At 45.9% G+C, this 18,162-nt stretch overlaps 1 protein-coding gene across 8 annotated transcripts in view; it reads left to right on the forward strand.

Moving 5' to 3' along the window:
• TOX2 (TOX high mobility group box family member 2) overlaps positions 1 to 18,162 on the forward strand; it is a 157,234-nt gene that overhangs the window by 49,498 nt on the left and 89,574 nt on the right. For all 8 annotated transcript variants that reach the window (XM_003825915.5, XM_003825916.5, XM_034947027.4 and 5 more), the window contains exon 2: positions 9,947 to 10,012. In XM_003825915.5, the coding sequence (XP_003825963.2) occupies positions 9,947 to 10,012 (66 nt within the window). The remainder of the gene's footprint in view (positions 1 to 9,946; positions 10,013 to 18,162) is intronic.

The raw sequence follows: 18,162 nt of genomic DNA on the forward strand, positions 1-18,162 counted from the left end.
CAAGGCGTTGTCCTTGCTTCTGATAGTTAAGGTCCCAGGCCCATAGTCATGAGGTCACCTTCTGTGGTTCACGTGGCTTGGAGGCAGTGGGGGTGGGAAGCCAGGGTGTACTCTTAGGAGTCAGCAGCCTGGACTTCAGACTCAGCTCAGGCAGGTCTTGGCTGTGTGGCCTTAGGCAGATCCCCTAAACTTTCCGGGCCTCTGTCATGGGGAGGATTTATCACCAGGCAGAATACGAATGTGCGTTGTGCCCAGCAAAGCAGGCACACCAATCAGGAGAAAAACATTTTTGAAGAAATGTTAATATCTGATATTTTAGGAACAAAGCATGAAAATCATCGTTGTTGGGAAAAATCGGCCCTGGCAGTTGGACTTTCTTATAAAGACTTTAATTTGCAAATTTTATTTCAAATTACATACAGTGGGCACAGGCATCAAGGGTCTTTTCCATGATTAAGACCCCAGAGATTTGCACAAAGCCCCACTCAGTTTCTTCATCTACAGAAGAGAGGTAGTTATAGCAACTAGCAGGATTCTTAGGAGGATTCAATAATAAAATAAGAAATAGCTAACAATGATTGAGTGCCTTCTCTAGGTAGGCAATGTTCTAAGCACTTCCCGTATATTTATTTAATCCAAATGATAGTCATACCCATTTTGCAGATGAGAAAACTGAGACACAGTAATGTAGTTTAAAAAAAAAAAAAAACCAACAACTTGAAAGCAACAAGCCCAGGATTTGAACCCTGGCAGCCAGACCAGGGCCTGTGTTTGTATCCACTGTGCCATCATGTTTCTCCAAGTGGTGATGGACCTGGAGTTGGTGTACAGGGCCCGGGTCAGGCTGAGACTGAGGCTTACCAGGCCGTGCTCTATTCCTGTTCCTCTTCCATCTGTGCCGGGCTCTCTGCCTGCACCCCTCCCCCGGCATCTTCCTGGCCCTGATGTGTATTTCCCCATGAGACTTCCACATAAAACCGCACTCTCGGCAGGACCTAGGTTGCAGCTGCCTCTCTCTTTAGAGCTGTGTTTTATCTGTGCAGAATGAGCGTTCTCACGGCCCAACGTGGGGCAGGCGGGAGCAGTGTGTGCTGCTTTGATTGTTTCCTCTTTAGATCTTGGTGAGGCTCAGCTCTCAGTGCCTGTGACTGGCTAGGCTGAGGGCTGTGCATCCCTAGTCTTTGATCTGTGTCTCTGTGCAGAGGGGAGGAGCAACAGCTTCTACAGAACAGCTGCTGCTTTGGTACCTGGGATCAAGGCCAAGTTCAGACTTCCTGGGTGGCTTTGGACAAGTTCCCAACCACTCTGAGCCTTACCTTGCTCATCTTGACAGTGGGGCTGCTGCTCATGGAAGCCTTGGGATTTCTAGGGGGTTCCAGTGAGATGGCTGGTCACAGCTCTGGGACAAGGGCTGGTATACAGTAGGTGCTCTTTGGCCAGTGCTCACAGCAGCCTTGGATGTCATATTCCCTGCTCCTTGCCTAGTCACCTCCTTTGCTTCCTACATCATGGAGCCTCCAAGTCACTTTTTCAGGATGCTTCTCTGGAAAGACCCTCTGCCTTGCTTCTGCTCCCCTTGGCTAACCTTATCCTGGCCTTTGTCACATGTGTCAAAGAAGAAGGCATCATTCAATATCGAAAGCAAGAAGCTGAATTCATTGGTATACTTTGCAAGGGTAGTCTCCCCAAATCAAGCAAGAGGCTGATGTTTTCAGGGTTTGGGGAAGCATGGGGTCCTGGGATAGGAGGACTTTCAGAGCAGGAGGTTCTGAGACTGGCTGGCTGTCTCCGTGGTGGACATGTGGCTATTAGGAGTAAGACTATTGATTGACTGACTTTCATAGGTGGGGCTGTAAAGCTCCCAGTGACAAATGAGGATGAGCTTTAAGCTGGTTTGGGGATTCATTGTTTGCAGCTTGGGACTGTGGTCAAAGAACATCTTTTCCTTTGTAGATTTGGAGAATAGGAAGGTTTTATTCTCCCTCCATAGCTGTCATCTTCTCCAAAGGACTGGGGGTTCCTTGAAGGCAGGGGCTGTGTCATCATCATTCTGGCATGCCTGGCACCTAGCACACTCCCTGTCACATAGTAAGCACTCACAAGAGATCGTTCAATGAACAGTGATTGTTGCCTCCAAGTCCCTTTGCTTTTCTCTCTTTTCACTGCCTTTGTGATGATCTATTTGCATAGATTTCCCAAGGGGCAGTGGCAAAATTCACTTGTAGATTCCCCAGTGGCTGGGAGCATACTCCTCAGCACATGATATGTGCCTGGTACATGATACAACAAAGGCACTGCCTGGTCTCATTTCGCCTCAGCACATTTGAATGAGATCTTAGACCCAGGACCAAGAGTGGGAGCAAATGGGTAGAAGACATGGGAGGGACAGGGTCAAGGTGAAGAGGCTGACCTTGAACAGGAGAGAGATACCTTTTCAGACTAAAGGAAAGGAAGTCAAGATGAGCATGATGTAAATAACGTAGGGGAGGTTGGGAGAATTGAGGGAATATCTGATGGCTTCAATTCCTCAGTGACAGAGGAGACAATGTCATCTGCTAGACTGAGGGAGATGGGGGCTGATAAGGGGATAGGAGTTGATATATCATAACAATGATAATAGGTAACATTTATTAAGCACCTGTCAAAAATAGTTAATATCTGTAACATAATGCTTAATAATGCTAACTCATAGCTGATGTCTGATAACAGATACCAAGAACCTTATGAGGTAGGAATGTAGCTGTCATAATTGTTGTTTTATAGGTGAGGAAAGGAAGGCAAAGTGAAGTTAAAGTCACTGAGCTCGTAAGTAGTGGAACCAGTCGTCAGATCAATGCTGTTACCCAGTATGTTACACTGCACATAGGAGTTGAATTAAGTCCAAAGCTGATTTTAGATGGAAGCTTTTGGTTAGGTCCAAGAATATGGGTTTATAAAAGCAAGCAAGACAGTGTTAAGGTTGGAGTTTGTAGCCAGAAATAAAGAAGGGCCTAGGAAGAGGTAGATTTCGGTGGATAGAGAAAGGGAGAGTGTTCCAGGCTCATGGTGGGACAATGTGTAAGAGTGGGGGCACTTGCTGGGTGTGGTGGCTCATGCCTGTAGTCCCAGCACTTTGGGAGGCCGAGGCAGGCAGGTCACTTGAGATCAGGAGTTCGAGATCAGCCTGGTCAACATGGTGAAACCCCGTCTCTAAAAATACAAATTTAGCCAGGCTTGGTGGTGCATGCCTATAATCCCAGCTACTCAGGAGGCTGAGGCAGCAGAATCACTTGAACCTGGGAGGTGGAGGTTGCAGTGAACTGAGATCATGCCACTTCACTCCAGCCTGGGCGACAGAGCAAAACTCTGTCTCAAAAAAAAAAAAAAAAAGTGGGGGCACTGGAGGCTCCCACTATGCTGAGGACCCGCGGGAACTGAGACTTGGGGCTGTCCTGGAGGGTCCTGGATATAGGCTAAGTGATGTGGAGTCTCTGCAGGGTTTGGATCTGAGGAGTGAAGCGATTGCCCAAATATCGCTAGTGATAGCCAAGGTGTAAGATGGATTGTGTGACACGGACCCACCAACATGGGTTTGTGGTGCCTGTGTATGCCCCTACGCTGTGCATACCACATGCATTGCATACCTTTGTGTTCACACTCAGCATACTCTTAGGGAAGCTCAGCAGAAGGATGTTGCAGGTGATTGGATCAGAGGGATGTAGATGGCAGGGAGACCAGAGTCACCCCAGGGGTACTGACTGTGGGACTGTGTGGAAGGTGACAGTTTCTGTTAAGACAGGGGAGTGCTGGAGAAACAGCAAGTCCATGTACATGTTATGAGTTCAGTGCTGGAGGTGTTGAATTTGAGATGCTCATGGGCAAATGGGGGAGATAGGGAGAAAACTATATATTGGAATCTGGAGGTAATTTGGCTAAAGATGAGGATTTGAGAATTGGTGATGTTGCAACCATGAGTAGCCATGACATTTTCCAGAGAAAGTGTGAATCGAGTGAGAAGGAAATGCCAGACCCACATTGCTATGCGCCTATCCATTCCACCCAACCACTCAACCCATTGTACCCACCCAGGAACCCACACGTCCAGGCATCTATCCATGCATCCCCAACACCCATCTCACCCATCCATGTTCATCTCGTCCACCATCCCAATACTCTTCCCATACACTTGTCTGTTCACACTCATGCAGCCATCCCTTTTCACCTATCCATTCATCCACTCCTCCCTCTCATCCCAGCCATCCCATCCATGCATCCCAACCACCCATCTATTTGTCCATCCATCCATCTCATTAATAAACCATTCATTAATAATCATTTTATATTGATTACATGTTGAAATCATGTTATGAATATGTTGAGTTAAACTTAATTTTGATGATATATTTTATTTATCTGTTAATATTTTTAAACAGTGGCTACTACATTTAAAAATAATGAAAAGAGTATAATTGGATTGTCTGCAACACAAGGGATAAATGCTTGAGGGGATGGAAACCCATTCTCCATGATGTGATTATTACACATTGCATGCCTGTGTTGGAACATCTCATGTACCCCATAAAAAAAACTGTGGCTACTAGAAAATGTAAAATTACATATGTGGGTCACATTTGTAACTTTTATTATATTTCTGTTGGACAGTGCTAATGTGTACAATCCCTCACCCATCTATTCATTCACCCGTCCGTCATCTGCCGATCATCCGTCTATCCATCACCCATCTATCAATCATCTATCCACCCATCCATTCATCCACCCATCTGCCCATCCATCCATCCCATCCTCTACTCCTTCCTCCTTTCCATCCATTCATCTACCCACTTATCACATCTGTTTACCCCACAAATATTTTATTTATACCTGTCATGAATCAGTGACTCTGTGGTCATAAGAATGAGAAAACTGAGGCTTAAAGCAGTTAAGCAATTTGCCCAAGGTGGCACAGATGGACCTGGGATCTGACTGTCTAAGACCAGGGCTCCTCATCTTGGCTGCCTATTTGCTAAGTTTCCTTAAAAAATCCTTTGGGGAAGCATGGTGTGCTTAGGTTGGGGGCTGGCTGTTGGAATAGGGGCCGAGGAGCTCTTTTCCCTGAGGGGACCACACAGGGAAAGGAGAGGTAGGGGAGAGACAGATGCCTTAGAAGCCCCTGTAAGCTGTGTCCCTGGTGGCCGTCATGAAAGGGTTATCCCTACACATTCGATATTTGCAAAAATGTGGGTTCTTTCAGATTCCAAAACTCATTTCCATGACAAAACTCTTGGGAAGAGAAGATGAAGGCCTGGCTTTTGCAGAACAATCTTCCAGCTGTAATGAGGACTGAAGATGGCAATGGGAAAAGGAATTATAATTAGAATATGAAATGGGGAAAATTAATCTATTCCAGTCACTGGTAAGAGGATGTTCTCCTGGCGTTCATGGAAATTCTTAAGCTGTTGTTTCTCCCTGCATTTTTTTCTCACATTTTAAAGCATAGGGAAGGCTGTGTGGTATGAAAAAAAGATTTTTGACCAAGGAACTGATAAACTGTGAAATATGCATAGAATTGAAGTTCATGTGCATCTTTGCTTTGTATGTCTCTGTATGCACATTCAGTGTATGTTTGTGTTCACATTTGTGTGAGTTACATTTAAATGGCTGCAGATGCACGGAATGTTTGTACACATATGGGCACACCCTGCTTTCCTTGTGTGCGTGCTGTGGTTATTGTGTGCCCAGTTGTATAAAGGTCTCTGACATGTGCACACTCATGCTTGTGCTGTGTGTGCGTTGGTTTGTGTTACCCATGGACATGATACATGAGTGAGCTGAACGCTGCCGTGTTGAACGCTGTGCTGCATGACCTGGGTCCACACAAACATGGGTTTGTGGTGTGTGTGTGTGCTGCCCATGCTGTGCACACGGTGTACATCATATACCTTTGTGTTCACACAGCGTATGCACTGCGGTGGGTGTAGATGTGGGTGTTTTTGATCTTGTCTGTGCACATGTGGAGGAGGAGGTAGCCCTGCTGTGTCTGAGGGCAGAGGTGACTTTGTGACCTCTCCCCTTGGCTTCCAAGTTCATTTAGCCAGAAAAGGTCCCAAATGAGGAGGGGGCTGCGGGGGTAAGCCCCAGGCCTTAGAGCACTGGAAGCCAAGCCAGAGGGAGCCTGGGAACCCTCAGTGTCCCCCAACTATTCCTTCATGCCCTCCAAGGGCTCCGATGTGGTGGAACCCTGGCAGAGGTGGGCAAAGAACAGGCCTCCCCGCCCCCTCAGGGCCTCTGCTCACTGCTGCTCCGCAGCTGGTTCTGAGCCCAGCAGGCTCCAGGGCACTGTGCAAGGTGCCCGAGGGTAACTGAACTGAGGAGACCCAGGCCCTGCCTCGGGAACCTCTGCCAACTTCTCAAGTGCCCCTTGAAAGCCAGAAGCAAGCTTTACTACAGCATGTGGCAGCTCTTTCCTAGACATTGGTTGAATAAAGGAGTGAATGAATAAGACAGGCTCTGGTGACCTCATGGGAATCCACTGCCCACCCCCTTGCCTGCCCCTAACACACTCGCGTCGGAGACCAGGCCCCCTTGCCCTACATCTCCAGTACCATTCCCACTGCTCTCTGTGGATAATTCCTCCCTCTCCTGAACCTCTAACACACTTATCAAGCACCTGTTATGCGCCAGGCCCAAGGCAGACTATTGATTATATAGTAGGATCTAGAAAAGCATTGGTCCCTGCTGTGAATGCACTTGCAGCTAGTGGGAGAGTCCAAGCAGAAAAAATCCAACAAGGGACTCTTAAATCCCATCTCTCCCCAGCTGTGTGATCTTGGACAACTGCTTATCCTCTCTCTACCTGTTTGCTTGGTTTTAGCAGGGAAAAGAATATTTTCTTCATTGGATCATCGTGAGGATTAAATGAGGTCTTTTATGTAAAGCATTTTGCTCAGTGCCAGGAATATTCATTCTGTCACCAAATATTTATTGATTTATCGGGGAATGAAGCAGATGGTGGCCCCTGCCTTGCAGTGGCTCTGTTCCCACCAGCATTTAATAAATGGTGACCATTCAAAGGTTTTTTGGACATCTTTCCCTCTGTTTCTCATGCATATTCCTATACCATACTGTTCGATTACTATTGCTTTATAAAATGTTTCAAACACTTCATTGAACTTAATGTTCCTCCATCTCCAATTATTCTTTCTATTAGGGTCTACTTATAAGTTACATGTGATTTTTAAAGAATTTACTTTTGTCAAAATGATCAATGGCCATGGTCACACATCAAGTCAAGTACCCAGGAGCTTTTGCTGAGAGCGCCCCCACCCTGCCTAATTTATAGCCCCATCCCTAATGCCAGGCTCTGGGAGATTTGGAGATGACCAGACACAGTTCCAGCCTCCATGTTGCTTCCACTCTGGGACAGATGACAAATGTGGAGACAGTCTATGTTATAAGAGGAACAGCCAGAGGAGATGCGAGCATGGCAGGCCTCCTGGAGGAGGTAGCCTCTGAGCAGGGTCTTGCAGCATGAGCTCTGTGTGCAGTGTGGTGGATGGAGTCCTGCATTTGGGGTCAGTGCCCAAACTCTAGGCATGGAAGAACCTTTTTTTTAATCATCCAGTAGTCACCGAGGGACTCTCCCTGTCCCTGTGCTGGGGAGGCTCTTTGGTGTAACCATCAACCCAACTGCCTAGGTGGGAAGATAGGCCTGGTCAGAGGCGATCTGAATGTGGTAGTGACTGCTTTATTTACTTATTCAACAAACATTTATTGAGTACCTTCTCTGTGCCAGGCACTGTTCTAGGAGCTTGGGAGACATCAAGGTACAGATAGACAAAGATCCCCGATCCCTGGGAGCCTCCATTTTAGTAAGAGGAATCTAATCATAAGCAATGAATATAATAAATATAGAGAATGCTAGAAGGTAACAGGGACTTCGGAACCAAGACCAAGGGAAGGCGGGGCGAGGGCGCGTCGAAAATGGTGGTAGAAAGGGTGGTGGGCTCTCAGCCCACAGGGGCTGGGGCTGGCATCTGAGCCAGTTATCAAGCAAAGCTTCTCTGAGTGAAGGCGGCTGGGTAAACGGACATTTCACATGGTTGTGGGCGTGTGGATTTCTACGGCCTCCGTGAGGGCAGCTGGGTGATGTCTGTCTAAATTACAAATGCACATACCGTTGGATCCAGCAATTACACAAATGAATCCTACAGATAAACTCACACCCATGCTCAATAACAGATGCACAAAAATATTTATGGGAGCAATATTGGGATAGCAGAAAACTAGAAACAATGCAACTACCCATGTGCTCAGCTAGTTGAATATATGTGTTATATCCACACTGTGGAATACTGGGTACAGAAGAAAGAACTATGTTCTGATATAAAACATTTTCTAAGATGTGTTGCTAAGAGAAAAATAAAGTGCAAAACTGTATAGCATGCTGTCATGAATAGAATAAATGACTCTAAAATGTGTGTATGTAGACAGTCTTTGAAATGATATAAAAAAGCTGGCAGACATTGCCTCTGGAGAGGGGCAGTGGATGGCTGGGAGGTGGGGCGGTGTTGCTTTTTGTACTCTTGGAATTTTGAACCATGTGAATATATCTTAATAAATAAATGGTTCAATTAAAATAAAATGGCTGTTTGCTATTGGTGCCCCACTCAGAACCCTTTACTGACCAGCACAGACATCTCCCCCCTGCCTTGAGCACAAGCTGCCTGCAAATGGCTCACAGCCGGTATAGTTCTCTGAAGACTTGTGCTTGGTCAATTGGGGGCCACCTTGCTCAGAAGGTTATGTCTCCCCATGTCCCCTAAGGGCAGCCCATGGCCTATGACTTCCTTACCTGGGCTACAACAGCCACCCCTTGCTTCGTGTTGGTACTAACTCTGCATACAATTCATGCCCCAGAGTTCCCCACCAGAACAGGCTGAAGGAAGTCTTCAGGCAAGACCACATCCTTGCTTAGCTGTACCCACTCCTGTCTGGCTTGCCTCCCACACTTACAGGTTATTCCCAAGGAGTACTTCCTTAATAACCACATGCATCTGAACCCTTGCCTCAGGCTCTCCTTCGAGGGAACCCTATCTAAGATACCTAGCTCAAGGGAAGGGAACTAACTGGAATTAAGTCCTCTCCATATTAATGTGTTGAGTCAAGTGCTCTACAGTGCAACATCCTATGAGGAGGGGCCTACAGGCACCATCCCCATTTAACAGATGAGGAATCTCAGAAGTTGAGGCACCAACTTGAGATCACACTTCAGGGCAAAGAGGGAGGCGGGGGTCCCAGAGCCCACATCTCTTCCCCTGCACCTGCTCCTGAATTTTTAGGCAGATTTACAGGGAAATCTTCCTGAATCCAGACTTAGCAGCTTCTCTGCACACAGAATGTAGCTCCTGTACATGGTCTCTACCATAGTCCTCACTGCCTGTAGCCAGGCATGGCCCTAGGGGCTGGGATGGCATAGGTGATGGGCCAAAACCACTCAGGATGGCAGGACCCGGAGGGCATGTCTGGGGAAGGCTGTCATGATCCCAAGGCTCTGGTGTTCTTGGCCTCCCCCAGCACATGGGATTCCAGCTCTAGCTGATCACCTGATATAATTTTGATCAAGGGAGGTGTTTGCATACTTCCAAGGATGGGCAGCTCAGCACATGGCAAGGCAGCCTGTTGTGTCTATGGACAAGTTATAGAGGGCAGAAAGGTTTTCCTGTTTGCATTCTAAGTGTGATTAACAGCATGAACCTGAGCACTCGAGGGCCGTGGAACAGGGGCTGCTCCTTCCACCCTTGAGGTAGCCCTGCTGAAATGGGGCTTTGGGCATCCTGGGCTCTGATTTGGCTTCTGCAGCTCCCACAGTCCCCTGCAGTCAGTCCCCTGCCCTCCTCCGGCTGCTTCTCCTGGTGCCTTCCTGAGAGCATTTTAATCACAGCTGCTTCTCCCTCTCTCTCTATTCTAGTTTGATGGTGACAGTGCCTACGTGGGGATGAGTGACGGAAACCCAGAGCTCCTGTCAACCAGCCAGGTGGGTGCCTCATCCTCCCTGAACGGGTGTCTTAAGATTTGGGCTGGCTGGAGCTGAGCTGTTCCTGGGTGGAGGTAGGGGGTGCAGAATGGGGCCAGCACAGCCCGCTGCTGTCTTCTCTCTGAATGATCAAGAATAGCAATAGTCTCCTTAAAAGGTTACAATCAAAGTGGGACTATAGTGTTTGTAAATTAACTACCTGGCTACTGTTGGCTTAAAATGGATTGGGAACTTGATGAAACTTGAAATGTATTGCCCATACTCCCCACGCTTGGGGCAGCTTTTCAACAGCAGTGAGTTGAGGTGCCTGCTGCTCTCTGGTGCCGCCTGCCTCTTGCCACCACACAGTACCCACGGGGACATGTTCTGGTTTGGATGCACACATGCCCTTGCGTAGGCATGCATGGTTCTCCTGCCTGCTGGGAGTTGTTGAAGGCCACAGAGGAGGGTTGTGGACAGGGCACAAGGAAAGAGAGCAGAAGGTCTTACTGGTGGCAAAGGAAGCAGAGTCATTCCTGGGCAAGGCTGTCTCGAACCCCAGCCTGGCCCTCTGGGGGGTCGTAGTTGCCAGTTGGAATCAGATTTTCCACTGAGAGACTGGTCTCTGAAAATTAATGTTTCTCTCAGCTGGGAGCATCCTCACTATAGACTATGATGCCACAGAGGGTCCTTGCTGCAGGCTGAGGGTCCAGGGAGGGTCTCCCTGCAGAATGTGATGCCAGGATGGGTCCTCACTGCAGGCTGGGACCCCAGGGAGGGTTCTCACTCTAGGCTGAGATCAGGGAGGGTCCTCACTGCAGGCCAGGACCCTGGGGAATGTCATCCCTACAGAAAGTGATGCAAGGGTGGGTCCTCACTGAAGGCTGGGGCCCCAGGGAGGGTCCTCACTGCAGGCGGGGGCCCCAGGGAGAGTCCTTACTGCAGGCCGGAACCCCAGGGAGGGTCCTCATGGCAGAATGTGATACCAGGAAGTATTCTCATTACAGGCATGGCATCGTGGAGGATAGTTCCCTAAGGCAGTGGTGCTTGCTGGGTGGGACCAGCTCGGGACAGTGATTGGAGAGCCAAGGAGGGTTATAGCTGCTGAGAAACTTGGGAAGCTGGAGGGCAACCCCGGCCCTGGAGCTGACCTCTACCCTCTGTCTCTGCCATTGTGGGGGCTATGGCAGTCCAAGTTGGGTGGCCCCTCAGCCATCAGGCTGGGCACATATTTTCCAGATGGGGCAATAGAAGCCTATTAACTCACAAATATTTATGTCCCTATTCTGTGACAGGTCCCATGGAGGCCATAGATGAGTAAGACATGGGCCTGTGGCCCTAGGGGGCACTACTAGTGAGGAAGATACTGTAGTCTCAGTGGGGCATGGAAGCTCTGCTGCAGGGTGCTGCGCCCCCTCCCCTGCCGCTGCAGGATCGCTCATGCCGGGGCCACCATACCATGCCCCTCTCTGGCCTGTCCCTGTGTGAGCATAATGCTGCTGCTGCAAAGCTGCCTTTATATTGCATTGACATGCGCCAACATGCAAGACTGGTGGGCAAGACTCCAGGCCTTGGAAGTGGTTATTTTGGAAGAGTACACTGATGTCATTTAATTGTACATAATCAACTGAAGTCTCATCTCAGCAGACCAGAGTTAGCCCTGACATCTCATCTGAGCCTTTTCACAATGTTTAAATAGTATTTTTGTTAACATATTGAGCCCTGGTTTTCAGAACTATATTATGGTGAATTCTGTTCTGGAACCTACTGGAAAGCATTGGCAATGTCCTTCCACCAAGAAGGAAAAGTGGGACTCAGTGGGGCTCTGTGTCTGCTCTAGGCCTCGGCAGAGGAGAGCACAGTCGTTTGGAGAGGAGACTTGGTACAAATAAATGTCACCCTCCCCAAACCATTAACAGTCACATCCTCAACAATTCCCCCAACACTTTGCAGCTTGCAAAGCCTTTTTCTCAATGGTTATTTCAGCTAATCTTCACAACAGCCTCGAGAATGAGTAGACGTTATTGTTCAGTCAATTTTATAGATGATGCGACTGAACATCAAGGATGTTGGCTGATTCAATCAAGGTGACTCAGCCAGGGAGCACTAGAGCTGGCATTCAAACTTGTGAAGCTCAGACTCGGAGCTCCACAAGCCTCCCTTGCCTTGTCCACTGACTTGCCTCAGCCTAAATGTCACTTCTGCAGAGAGCTCTTTGTGACTGCCAAACCCACATTAGGTCCCCTTTCCATGATTCTCTTTAAAATGGCACCAGGTCTTTTTAATTCATAGTGACAAAAATTCATAATTTTTGTCACAGTGGTCATCTACTTACCTTGTGATGACTTAGTTAATGCCTGATTTCCACCCTAAACTGTGACCACCATGGGGAAAGGATCTGGTCTCTCTGGTCCAATGCTGTGTATCCCAGTGGGGCATAGTGTCTGGAACACCGAGAGCACTCAGAAAATATTTGTGTAATGAGTGATGGTAGCCCCTGCTCTTCTCTGAACTTCAGTGTCCCTAACAGTGGAACAAGGTGGTTGGACTTCCTGAGGGTCCTTCTAAATCTTTTATGCTGTGACCGAGAGGGCCTCCCTAACTTAGGACTTTATGAAGAAGATATCAAAATTCTCTGAGATTAATTAAGTCTAGCCAGTGGCATGAGCCAATCTTAATGTGAACAAATTTTGCAATTGCAGTTAGATTTCTTATAGTGTATCCGTTAGTTTTTCCTGCATAACAAACACCTCAAAACTTAGTGGCTTAAAACAACAAATGTTTATCTGGTTAATGATTTTGTGGGTCAGCAGTTTAACTGAGTTCAGTTGGGTGGTTCTTCTGGCGTTGCTTAGGATCATTTTAGCAGCAGCAATACACTGCCAGATCAGCAGTGGGCTGGTTGGTATGGGAGGCTCACCTGTGTTCCACATGGTCTCTCAGCTTCCAGCAGGCTAGCTCCAGGTTGTTCACATGGTAGGAGAAGGGTTCCCAGAGCAGCAAGAGCAGAAATTGCAAGATTTCTTGAGGTCCAGGCTTGAAACAAACACACATCTACTTCCAACACATTCTATTGGTCAAAGCCAGTCACAGGACCAGCCTAGATTCAAGGTATGGAGAAATAGCCTCTACCTCTTGATGGGAAAGGCTGCAAAGTATTGTGGCCTTTTTACAAACTACCACATGTAGGAAACATATGGGATATGATTCATGATGATTTTGTTGAAAAATAAGTTAGACTTTTCTGGTACCTATAGCTCCTTGCAGCTCAGTGGGACCCTACTAGCTTCTAGACTTGAATGATGAAAGTTCTATATATTTCCTTCCTCTTTTCCCTGGAGTGCTTCTTGAACTCACAACGCACGTGCGCGCGCACACACACACACACACACACACATACACGTGAACACCCTCTCACAATGTGTTGTCTCATCAACTGCAAGAATTGTATTGTCCAAATTACTGGATTAAGGATTGACATCAACATTTGGGTAAAATGAAGCCCTCACAGCCACTAGAGGATTCAGAGGATAAACACTCTAAATGGCTTAAAATATGTTTTATAAATACAGTTAAATACAAGGTTCACCCGATCAGCAAATGTTTATTGGACACCTGTTATATGCAAGGCTGTGAATATCAGTGGGAAGCCATTTCTGGAAAACATTTGCTTCCAGAACATCCAATCAATATATGTATATATTTTTGAGATGGAGTCTCACTGTCACCCAGGCTGGAGTGCAGTAGCTTGATCTCGGCTCACTGCAACCTCCACCTCCTGGGTTCAAGTGATTCTCCTGCCTCAGCCTCCCGAGTAGCTGGGATTACAGGTGCCTGCCACCACACCCAGCTGATTTTTGTGTGTGTGTATTTTTAGTAGAGACAGGGTTTCACCATGTTGGCCAGGCTGGTCTTGAACTCCTGACCTTAAGTGATCCGCCCACCTTGGCCTCCCAAAGTGGTGGGATTACAGGCGTGAGTCACTATGCCTGGCCCAGAACATTCAAATCGTATTACAAATTTGTTCTTTAATGTAACACTTCTCCTGAGATGCCATCTTCTTTACTTAGAAACCGCAGCTGAGACAGAGGTTCCCCTAGGGTATGTATTAGCTGACTGTGTCCCTTTTTGAAAACTTTCACCGCAGCTCTACGGGCTTGAAGTTTTTTTTTTGCAAATACATTCTCCATTGTTTGGTTTTTGCAAGTCTCCACATAAATTTTCCCATAGCTGCTTTAGCTTCTACAAATGATCACACTCCCTCTCCCTCCTTGGACCTTGGGTTACTTTTGTACCAGACTTGCCGGGGTGGCCTGAGAATGAGATATAATTCTCAGATAGGGCTGTGTCCCCATCAGCAGCTCCAGGGGGGTAGAGGACCTGGTAGAGGTCAGTTCTTTCCTGTTGAGAGCAGACTCTGTCCAGGAGTTACAGAAATGGATATTTCCTGATGATGTAATCCAGAAAGAGTCTCCTCCTTCCTGGGACGAGGTGAGGAGGAAAGGGAAGTGGGCTTGGGACTCAGCAGACCTGGATTCAAATTCCAGCTCCTCCATGCCTCAGCATGGGCCAGATTTCCTTATGCAAGTGATAGCAGCTTCCTATCAAATGGGAGGAGTAGCAGCGTCTGCCTCCTAGAGTGTCATGAGAAGTAAATGAGGTGTGTGTGTATTGTGGATTCTGTTGCTGCCTCACCAGAGTCCTGCTCATCATTCAGCTGCTGTGAGTGTTGGCTGCTAACTATTCACAGCTACTCCTTCTTTGGAAAATTGGAACTGTGAACCCAGGAGAGGATAGAAGGGGAGGTCTAGAAACCGATATCCTTATCTCAAGGAGTGACCAACTCTGCAGCTCCTCATGGGCTCCAGCTAATCCAGCCAGACTCCAGCTGCCGAGGCCAAATCTTTACTCAGCTCCTCCCCTGTCGTGTCCTGCCTCCCTCCCGCCCTTCTTCTAAGAGCCCTCTTCAAGTCACTTTCACAGGCGTCCCCATCTCAGGCTGTACTTCAGAGGAAGCTAAACTAAGAGTATGTAAAGAACCAGAGTCAGAAAAACTAGCTATAACTTATTATTATTATTTTTTTTTACCATATATAATGCTTTGGTCACACAAGAGCTTCTGGTCACCTCTTGCGCTCATTTACAACTTGGTGTTTTTGTATGCATTGTTTCCTCTGATGGGAATCCCCTAGTGTTTTTCAACCAACAAATGCCTATTTGTTCCTTCAGGGGCACTGCAAATGTCACCTCCTCATCACAGCCTTCCTGGCTGTGTGTAGAGTTTTCCACTCTCTTAGCTCTAAATACCACTTCTGCTAAAGAGCTCACATTTTTTACAGGAATTATTGAAAGAACTTGTGTGTGTGTGTGTGTGTGTGTGTGTGTGTTAGAGTCAGACTGAATGACATGAATGACATCAGATTTGCAGTATTAAAAGCTCTCAATGACAAGAATGAATACAGGGAGACCAAGTGAGAGGGTTGGTAATAGGCCAAGTAAAGGATCAAGATCTAGACTGTGGCAGAGGGGATGGAAAGAAGTAGATGCATTGGAGGTAAAGTTAGTGGGTCTTGACAGTGATGGACATAGAGGGAGAGAGAAACGGAGGGGTAAAGGATGACTCCTAGGCTTCTACCATGAGCCCATTTTCAGGCATGGTGGTACCATTTTCTGAGTTGGGGAAACCCTGGGGAGTTGCAGGTTTGATGATGCCAGACTTGGATGTGTTATATTTGAGATGCTCGTCCACATGGAGATGTTCAAGTAGATAGATGATGGTACAAATCTTGGGCTCATGAGAGAAGTAAATTTGGAAATCTTCAGCCCATGATATCAAAACCTTGGGAGTGAAGGAGATTTATGGAGAGAGGGAAGAACGAGAAGAGCAGAGGACCAATGACTCTGAGATGTTGAGCTCCAACATTTGAAGGCAAAGTAGAGGAGGAGAAGACTGTGAAGTAGATTAAGAAGGAGTGGTTTGAGAAGTAGGAGGAGAACTTGGAGTCTTAGAAACCACGGGCAGAGTAATTTAAGAAGAGAGGGGATCTAGGGGAAAAGGATGTTGGATCCACAGTTCCTTAAAATTTATCGAAGGATAAATAAAATCCTTTGATAATGGAATCACATCAAGTTAAAACACTTCTGTACAGCAAAGGAAACAATCAACAAAGTGAAGAGACAGCCCACAGAATGGGAGAAAATATTTGCAAACTACCTGACGAGATTAATAATCAGGATATATAAGGAGCTCAAATGACTCTATAGGAAAAAAAATCTCATAATCCAATTAAAAAATAAGCCAAAGATTTGAATAGACATTTCTTAAAAGAAGACCTGCAATGGCAAACAGGCATATGAAAAGTTGCTCAATATCACTGACAATCAGAGAAATGCAAATCAAAACTACAATGAAATGTGATCTCGCCCAGTTAAAATGGCTTATATTCAAAAGACAGGCAATAACAAATGCTGGTGAGGATATGGAGAAAAGGGAACCCTCGTACACTGTTGGTGGGAATGTAAAATAGTATAACTACTGTGGAGAACAGTTTGGAGGTTCCTCAAAAAACTAAAAATAGAGCTACCATATGATCCAGCAATCCAACTGCTGGGTATATACCCCAAAGAAAGGAAATCAGTATATTGAAGATATCAGCACTTCCATGTTTGTTGCAGCACTGTTCACAACAGCTAAAACTTGGAAGAAACCTAAGTGTCCATCAACAGATGAATGGATAAAGAGAATGTGGTATTTATACACAATGGAGTACTATTCAGCCATACAAAGAGAATGAGATCCATTTGCAACAACATGGATGGAACTAGAGATCATCATGTTAAGTGAAATAAGCCAGGCACAGAAAGATAAACACTGCATGTTCTCACTTATCTGTGGGGTCTAAAAATCAAGACAATGAACCCATGGAGATAGAGAATAGAAGGATGGTTACCAGAGGCTGGGAAGGGTAGTGGGGCAGAGGGGGGGACATGGGGATGATTAATGTGTACAAAATAGAATGAATAAGATTTAATGTTTGATAGTACAACAAAGTATAGTCAATAATTGCATATTTTAAAATAACTGAAAGAGTATAATTGGGTTGTTTGTGACACAAGGATAAACGCTTAAGGGGATGGATACCCCATTCTCCATGATGTAATTATTACTTATTGCATGCCTGTATCAAAATGTCTCATGTACTCTATAAATATGTACACCTATGTACACACAAAAATTAAAAATAAAAAATGATTTGATAAATGTTAAATCAAACATTTAAACATACTCAAGGGAACCATAAAGGCACCAGCAAAACAAACCTTAAGGTATACTTTACAAGTTTGGTGTGGGGAAGGCATTTCTACTATTTAAAGCCTCAGAAGAAAAGACTTAAAATTGGACCATAAATTAACGTAAAACTAAATTAATATAAATATAAAAATTAACATAAAATCAACATATGACTTTTGTATGGCCAAACCAGGCAAAGTAAAGTCAGTAGACAAAAGCTGGGCAAGAATATTTTCAGCTTACACCATAGTTGAAGAACTAATCACCCTTATACATAAAGAGTTGCTAGAGATCAGTTCAAAACCCTGGTAGAAAAAAAAGAAGGAGATATGAACCAACAGTTTACAGAAAAAGAAATACAAGTGGCTCTTAAGTATGTGCAAAGTGCTAAGAATCTTTCATAAGAGAAATCATAAGACAGCCATTTTTTACCAATTGGATTGACCAAAATCCAAAGGTTTGATAACACACTCAGTTGGAGTTCTTACGGGGAAACAGGTACTTTTATACATTGCTATGGGCAGGGTAAATTGACAACATCTATCAAAATTGCAAATACATTGACCTTTAACCCAGCAATTCGTTTTTTGGAAATATGCCCTACAGATATATTTGTACATATGAGAAATGACATATTCAAGACTATTCATTTTGATATTGCTTTACTAAAAAAGATGTAAAACAGTACAGTATGCTACCATTTATACAAAAAGGTGATAATGTATATTTCTAAGTGCTTGCATTTGATTAAATAACCTTGGAAGGATATATGGACGCTAGTAGTGGCTTTGCGCGTTGTACATGCATGTACCTCTGTGTGTGTGTGCGTGGTATGGGAACTGTGCAGGTGCTGGGCAGGGATAGAAAAAGACTTTTCACT

This window comes from Pan paniscus, chromosome 21 (assembly GCF_029289425.2).
Source record: "Pan paniscus chromosome 21, NHGRI_mPanPan1-v2.0_pri, whole genome shotgun sequence".
Lineage (NCBI taxonomy): Eukaryota > Metazoa > Chordata > Mammalia > Primates > Hominidae > Pan > Pan paniscus.